The 20,759-nt window shown below is 41.0% G+C and overlaps 1 protein-coding gene across 1 annotated transcript in view; it reads right to left on the minus strand.

Annotated features, from left to right (window-relative positions):
* The window catches only part of MGAM2 (maltase-glucoamylase 2 (putative)), a 67,166-nt gene extending 47,404 nt beyond the window's left edge, over positions 1–19,762 (minus strand). Inside the window, exons 1-14 of the mRNA XM_087821324.1 lie at positions 19,657–19,762; positions 17,105–17,107; positions 16,129–16,205; positions 12,007–12,133; positions 11,423–11,532; positions 10,953–11,107; positions 9,466–9,637; positions 8,996–9,095; positions 7,621–7,733; positions 6,469–6,594; positions 4,009–4,140; positions 3,814–3,912; positions 1,214–1,327; positions 227–311 (exon numbers count right to left, since the gene is read on the minus strand). Of these exons, the coding sequence (XP_087677450.1) occupies positions 227–311; positions 1,214–1,327; positions 3,814–3,912; positions 4,009–4,140; positions 6,469–6,594; positions 7,621–7,733; positions 8,996–9,095; positions 9,466–9,637; positions 10,953–11,107; positions 11,423–11,532; positions 12,007–12,133; positions 16,129–16,205; positions 17,105–17,107; positions 19,657–19,762 (1,519 nt within the window). The remainder of the gene's footprint in view (positions 1–226; positions 312–1,213; positions 1,328–3,813; positions 3,913–4,008; positions 4,141–6,468; positions 6,595–7,620; positions 7,734–8,995; positions 9,096–9,465; positions 9,638–10,952; positions 11,108–11,422; positions 11,533–12,006; positions 12,134–16,128; positions 16,206–17,104; positions 17,108–19,656) is intronic.
* Positions 19,763–20,759: the final 997 nt, after the last annotated feature.

Below are 20,759 nucleotides of genomic sequence, written 5' to 3' on the forward strand. Positions count from 1 at the left end.
GTAGTGGGAGGTGGATGGAGGTGGGCAAAGGGTGGGGAAAAGGGGGATACCTGCAATTATGTCAATATTAAAAATTTTTAATAAAAAATAATAAAAACAGCCAAAAACAAAGCAAAGTAAAACAAAAACTGGCAAGTCAAATTGCTCCTGGCCACACTGAATTTCACTGAGGTTGTTTTAAATGCCTCCTGCCTACATACATCATTGCAAACAGTTGAAAACTTACGAGGCGTGAAAGGAGGATAGTTCCAGGTGTTAACTTTACAGACACCAAGAGAACCGTCGAGCAGGTTGGATACTTCCTCCATTTCCTTCAGAGACACAAAGCACACAGGAGGAAAGCGTTACTGATACACAGAGAGTTGTTAAGGAATGCTTACTGAAACGGGAGCTGGGCAGCTGGGGACTCTGGTTAATTGATTTTGGGATCTTGAGTAACCTTCCTAAATTTTCTTGACCTCTGTTTCAGCTTTGGGATTAGATTGTATCCAAGGTACCTTCCAACTCGAAATGCTATCAGGTACATTTAACCTTTTATGCATTGATTTCAATCAGATAATTAAGATATACTATTTCAAAGACTAATTCTTCCCTTATAAGTTATGATTTTATTGTTGCTTCAGTATTGTTTTAAAGAACCTAAGATAGGGTATTATTCTATTTTATAATTTTCCTTCTCTTTTATTCCACTCAGTGTGGGGCATAAGAAGATATTATAATTGAGATCAAATACATTTCTTCAAAAGAGATTAAAAACAGGTGATGCGTAATCTTGCTAACAAACAGATAATTTTCCAAATCTCGAAGAAATTTCCCCATCTGCTATCCTCTAAAAAGTAGGAGGCCCATTAAATTATTCTCTAGTGATTTACTTTGCATTTTAATAAATCATTGCTACAAATAATAGCACCTGTAGTTTCTAATAAAATAGTATTTTTAAGCTAAAAGACAGTTCATGGAGGAAAAAGCTGAGGCCATGAGAAAGCAAAAGGCTTTCTTAAAAAGAAATAACCAGTTGGCAGTCGATTGAGAATTAAAATCCAGGGTTTTGAGGGATCTGATTTATTGCATATTATAAGTTCAACATTAAGTAAAAGAATTTCAAATATCAGTGTGTCAAGTAGACTATTTTATTACAGATTAGAGTCAAAATTCATCTCAAACTTTGAAATATCCATCTCCAAAATAAGTTTGATCTGGAATAACAACTTACCAGCCACACTCCATCAAACTCCAGCATTTTATTAAATTCTTGGAGCTCTTCTGTCCACCACTGAGTACAAACTGGGTTATTAAAGGCAGGAAAGACAGTGCTTCCAGGATATCCCTAAGGAACAAAGAAGGCTGAGACGGTTTGTCTGATGGGCCACCCAGGCATTTATCTCTGGCTACCATCTCTTCTCCCAGAAGCCCCACGTAGCTTATCATTTTAGAATCAAACTTTGTGACTCTCCCCCACAAAACTAAATGTTAAAATACGTACAAGGAACCAAAGGGAGAAAAATGAAAAGGAAAAACAACCTATTATAGAAATGAGAAGCCAAAAAAAAAGGAAAAAAAAGCCAGGCCAGCGTGGCTCAGTGGTTGAGCATCGACCTATGACCCAGGAGATCAAGGTTCGATTCCCCGTCAGGGCACATGCCCAGGTTAGGGGCTCGATCCCCAGCAGGGGGCGCGCAGGAGGCAGCCGATCAATGACTCTCATCAACGACGTTTCTCTCTCTCCCTTTCTCTCTCTCTCATCATTGATGTTTCTCCCTCTCGCTCTCCCTTCCTCTCTTTGAAATCAATAAAGATACACATATTTTTTAAAGTAAAAGTTCATTATGTCAGGCCAATTAAGAGAACTGTTTAAAATACTGAAGAGTCTAAGTAGATAATAGTTTAGAAGAGAATGATGGAACCTATTTAATGTGTTGTTAATTGAAGGTCTTCTAAAACCCGCTTTGAATAATGCTGTGTATGAATAATATGCTGGTTTTGGCAGAGAAACAATCTTGTTTAAGTGGTTAAATAAATTCTGTACTTCTTACTCAGGTCAAATATTTCTTATTCTATCTTTTCTTCCTATGTATTCCTATCAAAGATTAGATTTTAACATTTTCCACAAATAGCACAAAGATATAGTCATAGCCAAATTACTGAAAATTCTGAATTGACAAGACATGAGGTTTTGTACATACATTTGTGCTTATTTTCCCAACAAATTTATAGGTTGTCATTTAGTGGAAACTTTAGGCTCAGGCAGAACAGTATCTATCTATCTCTTGGTTCTTTGTTTTAGGTGATGGGGCACCATACAGTGATCAGAAGTACCTTTGAACCTCAGGAAAAAGGTGGTGTGGCAAAGGAATCAGCTACAGGGACAGTGAACCTAGAGCAGGACCGTCCATTCTCACCGAATTCCTCCATAGCGAACCCACACCGCCTCCAGCACCACTACCTCTGCCAGCACCTTAGATCAAATGATTCCTGTCCTTTATTGGTCAATGGAGGTGACTATCTAATTAATTTTTGCGATTATATGCAAATTCCTAATTATATACCACTCACGTATGAGTACTATTGAAATGACTCACAGCTCTGGATAATCTACTTTTCAGATAAACAAAACAATGTTTACATGCCCATGGCCTCTCATTTTGTCCTTGTGTATGAATATCGGTCTGTCTGATATTTTAGAAATTCACAGCAAACGAAAGAGTAAAAGCAAAGAATTGGTTTGGAGAAGGAAGGAAACTTCTCTGTTTCATGAAGAGTTAGAACCAATGAGAAAGAAAGAAAATACAGAGAAGTATTGCAGACAAAGTCAATGATGGGAATTAAGTGAAAAGTTAGGTAAGGTGTTGTTCATAACCCTATAAAGACAAATTTTGCAAAGTTAACTGCCCAGGAGCAGCAGGAAGTGCAGCACGTGAGCTTCTAGATGAAGTCCCAGTGTTAGTAAGTCTCCCACCATCTGGCCATCTAGGGCTGACCACACACATAACTGGGTGAGAAGGTTGACTACATGATTTGGTGGGGAGAGTGATTGGGGAGGGGGACGGAACAGGGGGAACGGGGGGAGAAAAAGGGACATCTGTAGTACTTTAAACAAAAATAAAAATTATTAAAAATTAATTAATTAAATTAAATAAAATACTCTCAAAATCTCAGCTGCCCTGAAAATAGTTTCCTAAGCAGCCTGTTCCAATACCTGAAATTGCTACTTTAAAATAAAGGCTGGGCTCTATCTATAAGTCTCATGTAAGTTAAAAATCTATTAGCTGAGGTAGGTTTCACATTAGCTTATGAACATCTTGCTCCATTATCATAGTTGGATTTATTGTCTTGGAAAAGAAGTAGAAATTGTGAGGTGGGAAGGGTTTATGAATAAATAAACTTTCTCCTAATGATATATTGCTTCTCAACTATCTGTATTATTAGAGGGCCCAGGCTAGCTTTCTAGAGACTAGATCTTAATTATTTCACCCCAAAAAAGAAAGAAAAATATGTAACATGATAGAGGTGCCGTCACTATAATGGCAATCATATTGCAATTTACAAATGTATTAAATAAACATGTTGTAGACCTTAAATGTATATAATGTTATATGTCAAATATATTTCAACTAAAAAAATAAATTCTTAAGAATTTTAATCATCCTACTATTGTATCTACCAGTCTAAAAATAATAACAGAAACATCTAAAGCCATGAAAACAGTAATAATACTGCAACTTGCCTTCCACCCCATTGTCATACCAAAAGTACAAACTTCCCCAAATGACTGTAATTTACTCTGATTTTTTTTTTTTTTTTTTGAGAAATTACCTGCCCAATGACAAAGCCATTGTCCCCCTCGATCCATATTCTCTTTTTCCTTCCATTCTCATAGGGCCGGTAGTTAGGATCATTTAAGATGCCAGGATTCTAGTAAATAAACAAGATAATAAGTGTTTTTATAAATTTCTTTTGCATTTTTAAAGGGAAAACTAGGCCATAGAATAAGTGTTTGAACATACATACCATAATAATGACATATTTCTGTCCATGTTCGTGTAAGTTCTTGGCAAAGTCCGAGAGACCAGGGAAAGCCTTTTGATCAATAGTGAAGTCCTTCATTCCATCCATGTAGTCTATGTCCGAGTACTGGACATCCTGGAAGACAGTGCTGGCCCGTGAGAACCGAGGCAATACCACCGTGCTGACAGCTCCAGTTCTTCATCGTTAACACTGAAGCCGTATTTCTTTCTTTCTTTTAAATCATTTTCTAACTTTTTTTTTTAAAAAAAAAGTTTCTATTGATTTCAGAGAGAGAGGAAGGGCCAGGGATAGAGAGATCGTCACATCCATGAGAGAGAAACATCCATCAGCTGCCTCCTGCATGCCCCCTACTGGGGATGGAGCCCACAACCCAGGCATGTGCCCTGACTGGGAATCGAACCTGTGACCTCTTGGTTCATGGGTTGAGGCTCAACCACTGAGCCATGCTGGCCAGGCTGAAGCCATATTTCTTAATGATCCTGGAATTTTGAGGACTTGGCTACTTCCTAGGAGTAAATAAGCCCTTTCTGAAAGATTCAGGCGCTCTTGGGTTGCAGTATTAGCTCATTGTCTTGATAGATGCCTGTCGCAAGGTACTGGGAGGAACTCGAAGGTGAGGGTATCTTGTTTATCCCTATAATTTGAGTGCTGAGATGCTTGAAATCAAACAGGTACCCTCTAAATGTTTGTTTGAATGATCCCATGAGTGATGTTATAACCACGTACTAACTTGGACCCTAGACAATAAGCTAGCTAGAACATATCGCAGGAGGCCATAAAACTTATAAAGCTTCTAGAATAGTAATTAACAAAGATAAATAACAAAGGGACAGAGCTTTAATTAACCAAGGTCTCATACACGCATTAGTTTTGTGTTTGCATACCAGCCTGTGAGGGGCAGATGTTATTCTTAGTGAGAAGATTGAAAAGTACAGGGGTTAGGTGACATTTCCCAAGGTCAAATGCTAGAGTGGGTGAGGGGCTCATCTGGGGCTTTGGCGATAGACCCTTTGACTCTACCTGCTCTTTTGTTCCAATCGGCCACATACTTCAAAGACATAGGAAGGTCTTCTAAGTAATTGTTCGTTGTGTGGTCATGCTTTAGAGGCTCCAACTTACAGACCTGAAGGGGAGTGTGGCTTGTGGCCTGTTGCCAAGGCAGCACCATCTCTTCTAATGCTGAGCAGTCATTTAGGACCCAGGTGTCCTCCACAGCCACGTGGTGGGAAAGATCCAATCCATGGAAGAAAAGCTCACTGGTGTCTGAGTCAGCAAGGCCTCAAAGAGGCCCTTCCCTTCAGAGGCATGTGGGGAGATTGACACCAACACCACGTGTAGCCAAAAGAACTACTTTTGAACCCTGGGTCCGCCATTTAGCTGGCTGGTGACCTCAGGAAGGTTATTAACATTGCAATGTCTGCATTGCCTCACTTGCAAAATACCAATAAGTGAGGGTCAACCATGGATGTGAAAGCACTTTGTGAAATAATGAAGTCGTGGCAAGATTTGGTCTGATTGGTGTTTGCAGATAGCAGATATGGGAGAAGTAAAATGAAATACATACCCGTCTCCCCTTCACAACAAAACCACACAGTGAGCAGGTTCTCTCACAAGAAAAATTCATCTCATTGCCTGCCCTCATTGCTACTCTGAGAAGGGACTGCAAACTCCTGAAATCAAAGTCATTTCTACCCATAATATCTTCCTTCAGATATTAACCCAATATATGTATGTATCACAGTCCCAAAGATTGAGCCCGAAATAAATAGTTTTGATAACTTCATTAACCATATGTTATGCATTTCTTGGGGGCAACTTTTCAAATAACATACACTTAATAATTATCTTTTTATTTACATTTCCTAGTGGACATTGGACATCATAACCACAGAGCTTTCAAAATTAGTCTGCTAGATCTGGAAGGAATATACAAGGTCACTATGAGAAACTCACTCACTGTAAGTCATCCTTATAATAATCAGCACATACTAACCATGTCACCCAGGTGTTGCTTTCTCTTATGAAATAGCAACTAACTTTGATGGAGTTCATCTTCTGTGTCACATGCTTTATTTTACATGCATAGTACAGGGGTTCTTCACAACCAGCCCACCAGAGTAAGTCTTAGATTTTCATTCTATAAAGAAGGAAACTAAGACACAGAGGTGGTAATTAACTAGCCCAACATTGCATAGAGTTAGAAAGAGGACAAGCTAAAATTCAATGTCATATCTTTCTGACTCCATAACTATGTTCTTCCCATGATGACATAAGTAATTTAGTTTGCAAATTTATGATAGTAGGTGCGTCTGTCTATATATCCATCCATCCATCCATCTACCAATCTATCTATCTATATTTTTCCTAATAAATTGAATTGGGTAGAAAAAATAAAAGATAAGAAATGGCATCTTATGCATGATAAGAGAAGTTCCAACTTACATATGGGATCCTAGCTTTACGAGTTCGGTTTACAACCTTTTTCAATCCCTCGATGTTACTATAATTCCTGCGACTAAGCTGGAACCCAAGACTCCAGTAGGAAGGCAAGAATGGTCGTCCAACGAGCTAAAAAAGATAAATAAGTGTCTGAGCATTTCAAATAAGCATTATTTGTAGCCCCATGTCTGACACAGACAACTTTGTCTCCGTTTTATTATCTGTTAAGTCCCCAGATCTAAAGTACCAGAGCCAAGAGTAATCGCCTGGGGTAATTAGCAAAATTCTGCAACTCAAATCTCTCTGCTCCCACAGAGCTTAAGGAAATCAATAAACGGCTAATAGAATGTCAGATAATTGTGTGTGCTAAGGATTAAGAAATAAGGACTGGCAGGACTAAGAGTGGGAATGGGTGAAGAAATACTGGACTGTGTTTAACATCCAAGTCTGCAAGTTATTCAAGCTAACATTCCGAGAAGATCCCAGATAGAGTCCTGTCCTACAGTGTTCCCCAAAAGCCCCAGGGCTTTCTATCGTGCCTCTGAATCCCCATACAGTTGAACCTCATTGATGACATTTGTAATAAGATGTTTCCAATTATAATTATTTTAGGCTGCCATTTTCTCCTATTTGGTTATAAATTTGCTGGCACCTGGGACTATATTTCATACATCGTTCTGTGTCATCTTGAACAAATAAATTTGTTTTTCCATACCTGAGATTTTTCATCTGCCAACTAGGTAGTTTGGCCAAATGATGTCCTACATTTTGAGTGAAAAATAAATAGCACAATTCCTTGTACAAAGTTTCTTGTCACTGCATTTTTATTTATTGAACGAATAAATGAACTTTGCTGATTTGTGGCCTCAGGCCTTCAGAATGACTGATCATGTGTGGATGGACTGTGAGTTCCTTGCAAACAGCATAGCATCTGGCTTAGTTTTGCATTTCTCAAGCCTTGCACGGTGTCTCTTTTGCACACAGAAAGCACTCAATAAATGTGCATCAGAACAAACATACAATGAATGAAAGACTCACAATCCTAGCATTTATAATCCGTAGTTTACTCATAAATTTTCTTTTTCTCATGCTAATTTATAGAGAATGTATGAGATAATAGCAATAAAGAATGACTATTTAACTACAAAGACATACCTCCAGGTATTCCTGAACCACTTGCTCTGGAGTGTTTCCCAGGAACACATAAAAGTCAAGAATGCCCCCGATGGTGCGGTAAGTGATGGCTGGAGCAGGCTGAAGGGTGACCTCTGAAAGGATTAAAGCAAGAGCCATTAGCCTGGCCGGTGTGGCTCAGCAGTTGAGCATCAACCTATGATCCAGGAGATCGCAGTTTGATTCCTGGTCAGGGCACATGCCCAGGTTGCAGGCTCGGTCCCTAGTGGGGGGTGTGCAGGAGGCAGCCGATCAATGACTCTCATCATTGATGTTTCTCTCTCCCTCTCCCTTCCTCTCTCTGAAATCAATAAAGACATATTAAAAAAAAAAAGAGAGAGAGAGAGAGAGCCATTAGAATTTCATGGTTAAGAAGATAGTCTTCTGCAGAATTTAAATACCTGAGCTACCCCAAACTGTCTCAGTCTCATTTTGAAAGAGATGAAAATCACACCTGTTCCTTTAAATGATTGCTGAAGCTTCTCAAAATATGAAATGAGTACACTACCAATGAGGACTTAATTGATTTTTTTTTTAAGAGAAAGAAGACCAAGTTCTATTTTAATCTGGCCATATAAAAATACAAATATCTGGGATTTGCTAGTGATTTAATTGAAAGAAAAATGTTTAAAGCCTTATCAGATGATTTTACCTACAATTAAAAGTAAAAATAGCCTGGTAAGGCATGGCTCAGTGGTTGAGCATCGACCTAGGATCCAGGAGATTGTGGTTCGATTCCCGGTCAGGGCACATGCCTGGGTTTCGGGCTCAATCCTCAGCAGGGGGTGTGCAGGGGGCAGCCGATCAATGACTCTCTCATCATTGATGTTTCTATCTCTCTCCCTCTCCCTTCCTCTCTCTGAAATCAATAAAGATATATATATATATATAAATAAATATATATATATATATAAATATATATATATATATTTTTTTTTTTTTTTTTTTTAAAGTAAAAATAAACCCTTATTGGAGTACCATTAGTCCAGAAGCCGAAGGAGGAAGGTTCTGGAATCGGGGAGGGGTGGGCTGTGAGAAACAGCCCACAATCGACAGCATGCTCTACATGTTGAAATCTGCAGGTGTCTGTGGAACGGGTCTATCAGTGAATCCTATAATCTACAAAGTATGGAAAACATGACAAGAAAAGAGACGCCTGAGGCAGTTTTCCATAAAAATAACTTTCAGCATGAACTAGATCTATAGACAGGTTAACCTACTTTCTGTTTCCAGTTTCTGTAGAAGCAAAGTAGGTCCAATATGTCTCCTGTTAAACAGCGATCTCACCATGCAAGTCATTTTTATAAAAGCGGCATCCCCAAACATATCCGTTCCAAGGTGAAAAGATGCTTCCTACCCATAGCATTGCTGTTCATCAGAAAGACCCCAAAAGAGAATCCACTGGTATCCTCAAGGCACAAGAAGAATGTGTGGGCTCCATACAGATTAACCATGCCCTGTCAACAAAAATGAAAAGAAATCATAGTATATGTTTAAAATGTTTTTATTCATCCCAAAATACAAGCAAAAGCCACTCACAACATGTACCTGGGAAGGGAAGGGAGGCAAAATGGCTATCATATAGTCATTAAATTATATATTTTTAAAAGTCAAAATTTTTAAGAATGGATATATTAGTATTGTGAGTTTATAAACCTCAAGAACAAGTACTCTCCAGCACAAACAGATCTAACTTGGGCAAAATAGTAAATGGATATAAGTCTGTAGGTTACTTGACTCTGTAGTTTACCTCACTCTATGGGTTACTCTCGGAAACGGAGAGAAGGCATTGCTTACTGTGGGCAATCAGGAGAGAGGGCCCCTCACCTTGGTGGGGGTGGCGTCCCGGGCGAAGATGGGCCAGGTCTTCCAGGCCATGTCGTGGCGGTACTGCTGGTGCACGTGCTCTCCCAGCCCGTACACGGTGGCGCTGGGCAGTCGGAAGGACAGCTGCAGGAACTGCTCGGCGAACAGGAGGGGCCCGATGTTCGAGTTCAATCTGGGCCACGGAGTAAGAGCGAGAGTCACCACACCACCCTCTCTGCCAGGAACCGGTCTGCTCCTCGCCCTGTACACTCGAGGGCAGTTGTTTCGGGTCTTACCGCCCACTTTCGTGCTTTTGAAGGGGGCCTTTCTAAGGTGTATCTGATTCCTTAATTCTAGAGGAGCACAGCACTGGAGATGCGGTACCAGAAACTCAAACGGGATGACTGCAGGATGAGCAGGCGGGACCTTACATTGTCTGTGCGCCTACTTCATGTATGCACTACGCTGGGTGCTTTAGAAACGTGACCTCACGCATGTAGCAACAGAAGATGTTGCCCGGCCGGGCGTGGCTCAGCGGCTGAGCATCGACCTAGGATCCAGGCGATGGAGGTTCGATTCCCGGTCAGGGCACATGCCCGGGTTGCGGGCTCCCTCCCCAGTTGGGGGCGTGCAGGAGGCAGCCTATCAATGACTCTCTCATCATTGATGTTTCTGTCTCTCTTTCCCTCTCCTTTCCTCTCTCTGAAATCAATAAAGATATATATATTTTAAAAAAAACAGTAGATGTTCTGATTCCCTTTCTATGGACAAGGAACCTGAGACTGAGGAAGTGAGGTCCTGGACCTCACATCACACAGCTGGCTGGTGACCCACTAGTACTGAGATTTCAATATAGATTTTACTGACATTAATTCTTTTTTTTTTTAATATATTTTTAATTGATTTTAGAGAGAGGAAGGGAGAGGGAGAGAGACAGAACAACAGTGATGAGAGAGTCACTGATCGGCTGCCTCCTGCACACCCCCTGCTGGGGATGGAGCCCACAACCCGGGCATGTGCCCTGACCGGGAATCGAATCAGTGACCTACTGGTTTACCGCTCTATGCTCAACAGCTGAGCCACGCTGGCTGGGCTGACATTAACTCTTGTATGTTCTCCAGTACAATTTATGATTTAAGCTCAGGCTGTCATTAGATGCTTGCCGGTAAGTTTGTCAGGAGACCATCATTTGGAATGCTAAACAGTGAAGTTGAGTGCCAATGTGAATGGTAATCCAGAATAATAAAATTCCCTATTTCATAATATCCCTGAACCGCAAGAGTATTTCTATAACTCAGCAAACCAGCACATCACATTTTAGTACTTTTTGGACTGCCATCATATCAGATGAACAGGGTTGATGATTTTTTACTGAAAGCTTTGAGACTTTTCTGAGGTTCAAACATCTTCCCATTTCTACTTAGCTGACCACCCGCCCACGGGGAGTCAGAATGAAAGGCACCGGGGCTGTATATCCAAAGCTACGCAAAGAGCGTTGAAAAGCTCACAGGACTTTCTGGTTGCTTGTCCGCATTATTTTGATGCCAAAGGGATTCTCGGTGACCTCGACGTGATAGCTCAAGTTGGCAGTCCGAGCGGTCCCGTTGAACAGCCTCACATGCTCGTGGGGGACCTCATAGCGTGTGTTGTAGAAATCAGTGATCTGTCAGGAGAATCCGAAGGGACAGCTCTAGACCAGACCCCTTCGGAGAGCTGCAGGATGTTCTCACCCCCGCCCGGCCCCCGACGAGAAGAGCCCTTCATTCTCCACCCTGGGTTCCCTGATTTGTGGAAGAAACCCCCCAATCGCGTGTCCCACATCAAATAAAAATGAGCCTGCCCACCAAATCCCAGACCCCTGCAGAGAGGAACCGAGGCGCATCCCTCCGCCACGCCCGGCGGCGCAGGAAGGACAGTGACCTGAGCCCAGGGCCCGCCCTGCCTTCTTCAGAGGCCTGTTCAGTAGCCACCAGCTGACCTTAAAGCGAAGACGCCCGGGCGTCTGGTACTCGGCTGCGAAGTGGGCTTCAGTGATGTCATTGCCAAACAGACTCGGGGACGGCAACTTCTGCAACTTGGCAGTGAACCCTGAGGGTGGGGGGACAGAGAGAGAGAATGGGGGGAGGGGAGGTTTAGCCTGTGCTTTGCAGTTGACTTATTAACGTATCTGCTCATAAAGAGCTGTGGCTGTCAGAGTGGAAGGGGTTGGGGGCTGGGTGAAAAAGGTGAAGGGACTAAGGAAAGGAAGAAGAGCCCTCAGCGGCCCAGGCACCCGTGTGGTGATGGCCGGAGGGAAAGGGGGTGAGGGGAGCTAGCAGGGGGGGGTGGGGGGTAGATGGTGATGGAAGGAGACTTGACTTGGGGTGGTGAACACACGATACAATAGACAGGTGATGTACTGTAGAACTGTGCACCAGAAACCTGTATAATTTTATTAACCAATGTCACCCCAATAAATTCAATAAAAAAGAAAAGAAATAAAAAAGAAGTGCTTTGCGTATAACCAGCAATCGTATTGAATTACACACTCATAAAGAGTTGGTGCTGGGGAACACTGCTCACCTGTGCTCTTATTTTCCAGGATGCCTTTGTCCACTTCATAGCCCCAGTTCCGGGGGAAGAAGCAGTTGGGGACACGGGTGTCTGGCCCAGGCTTCCAGCAGCACTTGCGCCTCTGCCTGCACTCCTCCTGTAAGAGCGGCGCCGTTAGCACGATAGGAAACGAGGGCAGGAAAGCATCGCATGTCCGTTTGTTTATAACCGTTCCTTCCAAGGAGAATTTAAGAGGGCTCATAATTACTTTCAGTCATTTATTCATTCCTCGTTTGTTGATCCATTTACCCAGCCATCCAGTACGCATTTATTGCCTGGCACACAAGGAACTGAGAGGACAGAGAAACAAGATGCAGTTCTTGCCCTGAGCAAACTTACAGTCCAGCAGCAAATCCAGACAGTTACGGTACCGCGAGCTCAGCGCTCCCGGAGTGCTCCCAGGCCTGCGGGAAGGGCACCAGGCCTTGCACCCAGCCTAGAAGGCTGCCGGGGGCGGGGGGGGCCTCCGGGTAGGCGAGAGGTAAGCTCAGTCCTAACGCACCAGGAGGGGTTAGACGGGCGAACAAGTGGAGCCGCGTTCCTAGCAGGCAGCGAGCCGTGCATGGGAGCCCAGGGACACCCAAGCTCATTGCGCCGCCAGCCGAGGGAGGGAAATGGGCCGGAGGCACCCGGTCCACACCCGGGGCGAGCGGGGTGCAGGCCGAGCAGGTGGACTTTCTCAGGAGGAAGAGGCACGGACACGGCTAAGAGCACGGCATGAAGAGGTGTGTTTCTAAAAGGCAAGGAAAGGAAAGCAAAGGAAAATAGAGAAACTTAAGAGAGAGCTAGGATGGAGGGAGATATGACAAAATTTCCAGTATCGAAATGAATCACACGTGGCTCCTCAGAGTGGCTTGATTATGGATTTTTAAAATTACCCTTATTTGGTGAGATGTATTTTCTAAAGGTCCGACAACTTTCAGACGAACTGACATTAAAAATTGCTTCGTTACAATAAATTTAATAGGTGGCAAACTGAATCAAAGTGTTGAAATAAACACAGGCACCCGCCTCTGCACCCAACTAAATTTACATGAGGTAAATTTGAAATTAAGAAAGTAAATACAAATTCATTATAAAGCAGAAAAATATACAATGTGGCAGACCAGATGTTATGAAATTCCTGAAATATAGAAAATAGATTTTTATCAGCTCTAGAGAAAAATATATTCATAGACTCAAACACAAGAGGAGAAAAAGAAGCGCCCTAAGGCAAGTCTGTGTGGAGACTGAGAATGAAATGAGCGCCTGCTCTGTTCCAGGTCGCGACAGGCGCCACCTTGTTTCCACTACTGACTTGAAATGCCACTTGTATAATAAACATATATATATGAATATGCGCTTTGAGACGTTCTGTTATATTGCAGTGGCGTATGTGTTAATTCCTGCTATAAACCCACACTGATAATTACTGTGGTGTGAGGATAGGTTTGGCTTTTAGTTTGGCGGGTCAGTAAATCTAAAGGAGACTCTTCAAAAAGATCAAGGAAATATGAGTATTTCTTATCAAATCCAATTTTGACAAACATGATTAGAAACAAAAATGGAGAATGCCAACAGATACAAATGACTTTTTAATACAAATAGGAATTATGAGATAAGTATTTGTATATACAGGGTGTCCCAAAATAATGTGTGTACACTTTAGCAGCTGATAGCTCAATTTTGAAAATAGAATGTATTTCAATAAACACTACCTTTATAATTATTCAAAGTGTGTGTATACATTTTTTGGGACACCCTATGTATTTGTCAATGAATGTGAAACTGTAATTTGAATCTTTAAATAGTTAACTAATGAAAATTAGGTGATCCTCCTTGAGAGGATCAGTAGCCATGGGAAATTGTAAGAAGTAGTCAAAGATATTTCCCTTAAAAATTGTATCTCACCCAGATGATTTGGGAATATAATATTCTCATATTATACTTCTATATCTTTTCAGGACACAGGAAAAGGTGGAAACTTTCCTAACTCGTTTTATTAAACTAGAATAATTCTGACAAAAAAACTAGACAAGGAAAGTCCAACTAAACAATTAAGTAAAAATATACAGTTAGCCAGCTTCATTTAAAAAACATGATGTATAAAATTTTAATTAAATGTTAGATGTGAATTCATTAGTGCATTAAGAAGTTACTGTATACTAGCCAAGTAAGAGGTATCAAGAGAAAGCTGGTGTGATTCAAAAGCAAGAAATCCTTTAATGTAACTGACAACATTAACAAAAGAAAATTGTATGACCACTTCAACAGAAGCAAGCTCTTTTAAAAATATAATAATGTGGTAAAATTAAATGCCCTAAATTTAGAAAGCAAGTTATAAAATAATATACATAAATAATCAAATCTGTGTTAAAACAAAACAACAAAACATAAATATATGTGGAAAATATAAATATATGCAAAAGCATAGAAAGACCAAGAGAAGAATGCACACCGAGCCTTTGATTGATTTGGGGAGGGCATTTGGAGGTAGAGAGGAAGCTGAATGAATGCACAGGACTTTCCCATTTTATTCTGTACATGACTATAATATCTGAATCTTTCCTTTTAAAAGAATGTATGTATACAGATTTTGTGATTTAAAAATACCAAAAGACTATGTTACAACACTACTCATTTGGAAAAGGTACAGCACTGACACCTTATTTTAGACGCTAACATCGACATAATTGCTCTGGGAATCCACAACAGGAATATAAGTGAAATCAATGTTCCATGCCTGTTATAAACAGAGCAATTGCATTATAACTATAAAATCCCCTTAAATGTACTCATTTATTCTCCATATAAGTAAATTATATTCCTGCCCCATCCTCTTTAGATAACAAAAGGAAGAAAGTTTGGGGGAGGGGTAACTGGTTTTCCTAAGTCTGAGGCAGACATTAGGTGCTTTTGCTACTTCTGAAACTGAGGCCTGTAAAGTCCAAAGGTTAGTTTCATTGCCATAAATTGTTCCAAAGTCTACAGACCTCTATAAAAATCAGTAAGACAAGAAATCCAGTGCATTTAGGTAAACACAATTCTTTTTGCATGCCCTAACATCCCTATATCAGTTTTAAGCCACTACCAGTAGCCCAGGAACCAAAGGTCAAGCCTTTGACAGATATAGAGGGTGGGGCAGAAGGAGGTTTACAGTCGTGAGGACGTGCAAACACAGCTTATTCTTGTATAGTTATTTATTCATTATTCTGCTATTTTCCATAAGAACAACTGTAAGCTCACTTTTGCCCCCTACTCTGAATATTTTCTTCTTTTTCCATTTTCAATTTCATCACAATAACATACTTGGAAAATATAATGGACTGTATTTATAACAGAAACTGTGCACAGGAAATACCTAGGGAAAAAACTTCATAATGCGTATGTAATAAAATGCTATTAAGAAAAACATCAGAGTTAAAATGGACAGGCTTTCTATGTGTTTAAAATGAGATGATTCAAAATTATTGAGATGTTAATTTTGCCTAATTTTAACCTAAAATTCACTGCAGTGCTTATTAATATCCCAATAGGGTATTATGGAATATAGAATACGAAACAAAGGAATAAAATCTAAGTGTATACAACCTGTATTGTAAAGTTTTTAATCAAAACTAACAGGGTTCAAATAGTTGATATTCTTGTAGAAACTCAAAGAGAGAATCTATGTTCTTTAGCACGCGTGCGTTGGGATCTCTTGCCAGTCACATGATTCCAGAAGGCTCTGGTTGTAACAGGTCACTGGAGCTAACCAAGGGACTCAGTCATCCACAGGTGCTTGATGGGCTCTGTTCTCAAGGGACACACGGCCCAGCCCCAAAGCAACCTTTGCATGGCTACCCTTGCAATAACCCTCCATGGAGGCCCTCCCTCCGCTCTGGGCCTCAGACCCCACCGGCCAGCACTCTTGTCAGTTCCTCCCCCTCTGCCCTGTCCCCTGTCCTACTTCCCTCACTTCCTCAGTGTTGTTTATTTCAATAAGATGAGAAAGAACTCCCAACAAATCCGAGGCCCATAACCCGCTCCACCACCACCCTCTCCCCACCTCACACACTCATTTCTTTTAAATAAAACCCAACAGGTCAACAGCAGGGAGCCCATTTCTCTGACCTCTGCCACCACCTGGCCAGGCGCACAGTCTATCCTTTCTGATTCCGGGATCTCTGGGCACTGTGGGATAAACACACCTGCATAGGAATTCAAGAACAAAGTTAAAAATCAGTAGCATAATCAGTGCCAGGAAGGAAGTGGGCAGGGACAGACTTCCAGCCAGTTCTCGGGCCAATGCACACTAGCAGCTGGATCTACATCTGTATACGTTCCCCAAAGGTTAAACACATTTGCTTTCTGTTGGGTTGTTTTTTATTGAGATGCAATTCACGTACCATAAAATTCAGCCTTTTAAAGTGCACAGTTCAATGTTGCTTTTCGGTATTTTACAAAATTGTGCGACCAGTCGCTACTACCCAATTCCAGACATTTTCCTCACCCCAAAAGAAATCACATACCAGTCATGCCGTTCCTCTCTTCTCCCAGTGCCTGAGGATCTAATTTCTGTCTCTACAGATTTGCCTATTCAGGATATTTCATATAAAGAAAAAATATGTAACCTTTGGTGTCTGGCTTCTTTCTCTTGGCATAATGCTTTCAAGGCTCATCCACGTTACAGCATAAAACTACTCTTTCTTTTTATGGCTGAATCATATTGATGTACATTTGGGTTGTTTCCAGTTTTTTACTATTATGCAGAATTCTGCTGTGAACATTCACATACACGTTTTTGCGTGGACATGTTTTAAATTCTCTTGGTTATACACCTGGAAATGGAATGGCTAAGTGCTATGGTGAACTCTAATGTCATACCTAAGAAACTGTCGCCTAATGCGAGGTCACCAATATTTATACCTACGTTTTCTTCTTAGAGTTTTATATTTTCGGCTCTTAAATTGCAATCTTTGATCCATTTTGAGTTAATTTTCAAATGATGTCAGGTAGGGATCCAACATCATTTTTTTACATGTGACTATCCAGTTGCTCCACGATTTTTTGTTTGTCTATTTTTTGCTTTTTCCCACTCACTTTCAACAGTCTGTGAGGTAAACTGGGAAGACAGTATCATCTGCGTTTGAAATGAAGACCCTCACTCAACACTGGCTTTTCTAGCCCATCCCCGGTCACCTTTGCGCCCCCCCCTCCATATTATAACGTCAAAAGTAGGATGGATTCAGCGAGCTCCATACGCATCCAAAGCCCCAGTTCTATCTGAAGTTTGAGGTGCCCTTTAATACCTTCGGTTTTTATTTTTAAAAGACTTCAAAACACCTCTACTACCTTTATGGCTCTACCACTTGTTTGTGTATATATTTAAATTATAAAAATTGTTTTAAAATTATATTAAAGATGTAAACAAAAGACCCCTGCAACTATAAAACTCCTAGGGGAAAAAAAAAAAAAAATGGAGGAAATGCTTCATGAGATTTGTCTTGGCAATTATTTCATGGATATGACACCAAAAATGCAGGCAACAAAAGCAAAAATAGACGGTGGGACTAAATCAAACTAAAAAGCCTTCTGCATACAAAAACAACAAAAATCCAATCAACCGAATGAAAGGGCAGCCTACGGAATGGAAGAAGATGTTTGCAAACCATGCATCTGAAAAGGGGAAATTTCTAAAATCTATAAGGAGCTCATACAACGCAATAGCAAAAACAAAACCAATAAAAATAAATAACCTGATTTAAAAATGGGTTTAAGACTTGACATTCACCAAAGAAGACATACAAAAGTCCAACAGGTGTGTGAAAAGATGCTTAATGTCACTAATCATCAGGGAAATTCAAATCCAAGCCACTGTGAGAGGGCAGCTTATCTGTTAGGATGGTTATTACAAAGAAACAAGAATTGGTGAGGATGTGAAGGAACTGGCACCCTGTATACCAATAGTGGAAATGATGCAAATTGGTGCAGCCACCATGGAAGACATTATAGAAGTTCCTCAAAAAATTAAAAATAGAACTACCATACAACCCAGCAATCCTACTTTGGGGTATTTATCCAAAAGAATTGAAATCAAGATCTCAAATAAATATTAGCATTCCCATATCATTGCAGCACTATTCCTAAGAGCCACGATATGAACACATCCCAAATGTTCACTGGTGGATGAATGGGTAAAGAAAGTATGGTACATACATGGAATATTATTGCCATATGAAATGGAATACTCTCCAGCCTTCAGAAAGAAAAAGAATCGGGCATTTGCAACAATTTGGATAAAGCTTGCAGACAGTGTGCTAAGTGAAATAAGCCAGGCACAGGGGACCAACACTGTATGATTCTACCTATGTGATGTATCGAAAATAGTCAAAAGTCACTAAAGCAAAGAATAGAATGATAGTTGCTATGGGCTGGGGGAAGGGGAAATGGGATACTGCTAATTAACATGTATAAAATGTGAGTTATGCAAGATGAATACATTCTACAGATCTGATGTACCTATAGATACAATTGTGCCTATAGATAACAATGCTGCATTAGACACTGAAAAACCTACGAAGAGGGCAAATTTCACATTAAGTGTTCTCACCATGATAGAAAAAAAAAATGAAATGAAAAATCCTTTTCAACTCATGGAAACATCTTCAGAAAACACATCAGGGGAAGTCCACTATGTAAAACATTTAAAATCAGAACTAATCTGCATGAATTAGCATGTAGTTTAGAATGAATGAAAGTGCGAAGATCTAATTTTATTTTAAATGAAAAAAACTCCTTACTCATATACACTGGACAGTAATCTAATGGGACTTGCAACGCAAAAAATGTTTTATAGGGGAAAAGCAGGAAGAAGCCAAAAACAGTTTATATCAATGGTTTTCAAATCATTTTTCAAAGTCAAAATTGTTCCTAGCAAGTGTCTTAATTTACTGTGGAGAGCAGTGAAGAGATTGAGTAGGTAAACTTATATCAGTATAATTTCTTTTTACTGAATGTTTAATCTACATTTATAAAGTAAGTTTTGTCAAGCAGAATGAATCTCAAATTCCACTTTAATTGAGAATAGATTTTGTATGACACTTTTTTTTCCCGTATTTAGAGTAAGTATAATGTGTGCTCGGAGAAGAAGACATTCTGTTTGATGTTTCTGTGTGAGAAGGAGAAAACATTTCAAAGGCATCTATAAAGAAATCATAGCTATTCCAATCAGAATAAGGGCTGGAGGCTGATTGTAACTGACATATGTAGGCCAAGTGTATCAGCCCTCAACTTCCCTAATTTCCTTTTCTGTAAAGTAATGGTATTGGGCACTGCTACCTCATCTGTTCTGTCTCTTTGAAGGCTCTATTATTTCATGCCTCTGGGTTGAAAACCAGGCACTTGATGAGTCTAACCTGCATCTTGTTAAAATTGCTTCAAATGGTACCTGTGAGACCCTGAACATCACTAGCACTCAAGGTTCAGTTGCAGAAAAAGAACACATCTTTTGGAGGTTGACTTAAATTAGGTATGGATGTGAATTATAAATAATGCGATGTGGCACTCCAAGGAGGGAAGGAATAAAATTATTTCTTTGGCATCCGGAAGGGACCTTCTTTACCATCCCTCCAACCCAGCAGCCAAGAGTGGCCCCCGTACCTGAAGGTTCCTCAACCAGCAGAAGCAGCAAGAAGATATCTATGAGCAATACGGTTAGGAAGCAGGCAATCAGGAAGATTTCCAACACACTGAGCTTCCTCGCCATCTAGATGGACGCAGACAAAAGGATTAGAGCAAACCACAAAGTCCCATCCACCCAAAAGAATCGCTGGGCATCACCATCAGGAGGGAGCTCCTTTACGGGACAGCCCGATTACTGTCACTTCTCCTTACGTGATCCAGAGAACATTTGTTCCCACTCATCACAGTGTCTTCCATCCAACTCTAGTCTGTGCACACAACACCTCTAGGGCTCTTGCCTTTTTGTGCGCAGAGGGGCTGAGTATTGCCCAAGGGAAAAATACATCACACACGAAGAATTAGAGGGAGAGAGGAAGAAGAGGAATGGAGTACAGGAGGCGGAGAGTTGAGGAACTGGGATGGCTCCGAAAGCCCTTTCCGATGCCACTCTGACCTTCACGCCCACCCTGAGCAGTACAGGGCAGGGCGCGCTCAGGGCTGGAAAAGTAGCAACACCTGAACCCAGTCTCCTTTCCCCAATTCCCACGCCACGATGCTGAGGTGTCTAACTGTTAGAGGCCGCTGATCCTTCATTAAATCCTGGTAACAGAAATGACCCTAATCTTGATGGCCAACCTGCTTCCTTGTATGTTCACAACATGGAAACCCATGTAAATGTGGTGGCCCACAGGAGCCCTGAAGATCATGCGTAGACCCAAGCCCTTACATATTGGCTGTGTCGGAGGGAAATCAAAGGACTTCAGTTCTTGTCCTGGTTTTCGTACTCACAGATGGGTATTTTGGCTGTTTGGATGTGCATTTCTTCATCTACAAGGTGAGGTCAGGTTCAGGAGGTATCCTCACTCATCTACGCTAACCATGGTAAATGGCACATGATATATATGCGTCGCGATTCCATGCCATCTTCAACTTCAGTGGCTCCCATCGCCGCTCCATTCCCATCGCCTCTGGCTGGCTGTGCCCTGGGGTTTACCACCCTCCATTCCCTCTGAACTCTTAGCGCCTGTTGCTATTTTTGGCCAGAAGCCCCTGTTTTCCCCTCTCATTGCTTGGGGCCTTAG

This window comes from Miniopterus natalensis, chromosome 10 (genome assembly GCF_054644295.1).
Source record: "Miniopterus natalensis isolate mMinNat1 chromosome 10, mMinNat1.hap1, whole genome shotgun sequence".
Classification (NCBI taxonomy): Eukaryota; Metazoa; Chordata; class Mammalia; order Chiroptera; family Miniopteridae; genus Miniopterus; species Miniopterus natalensis.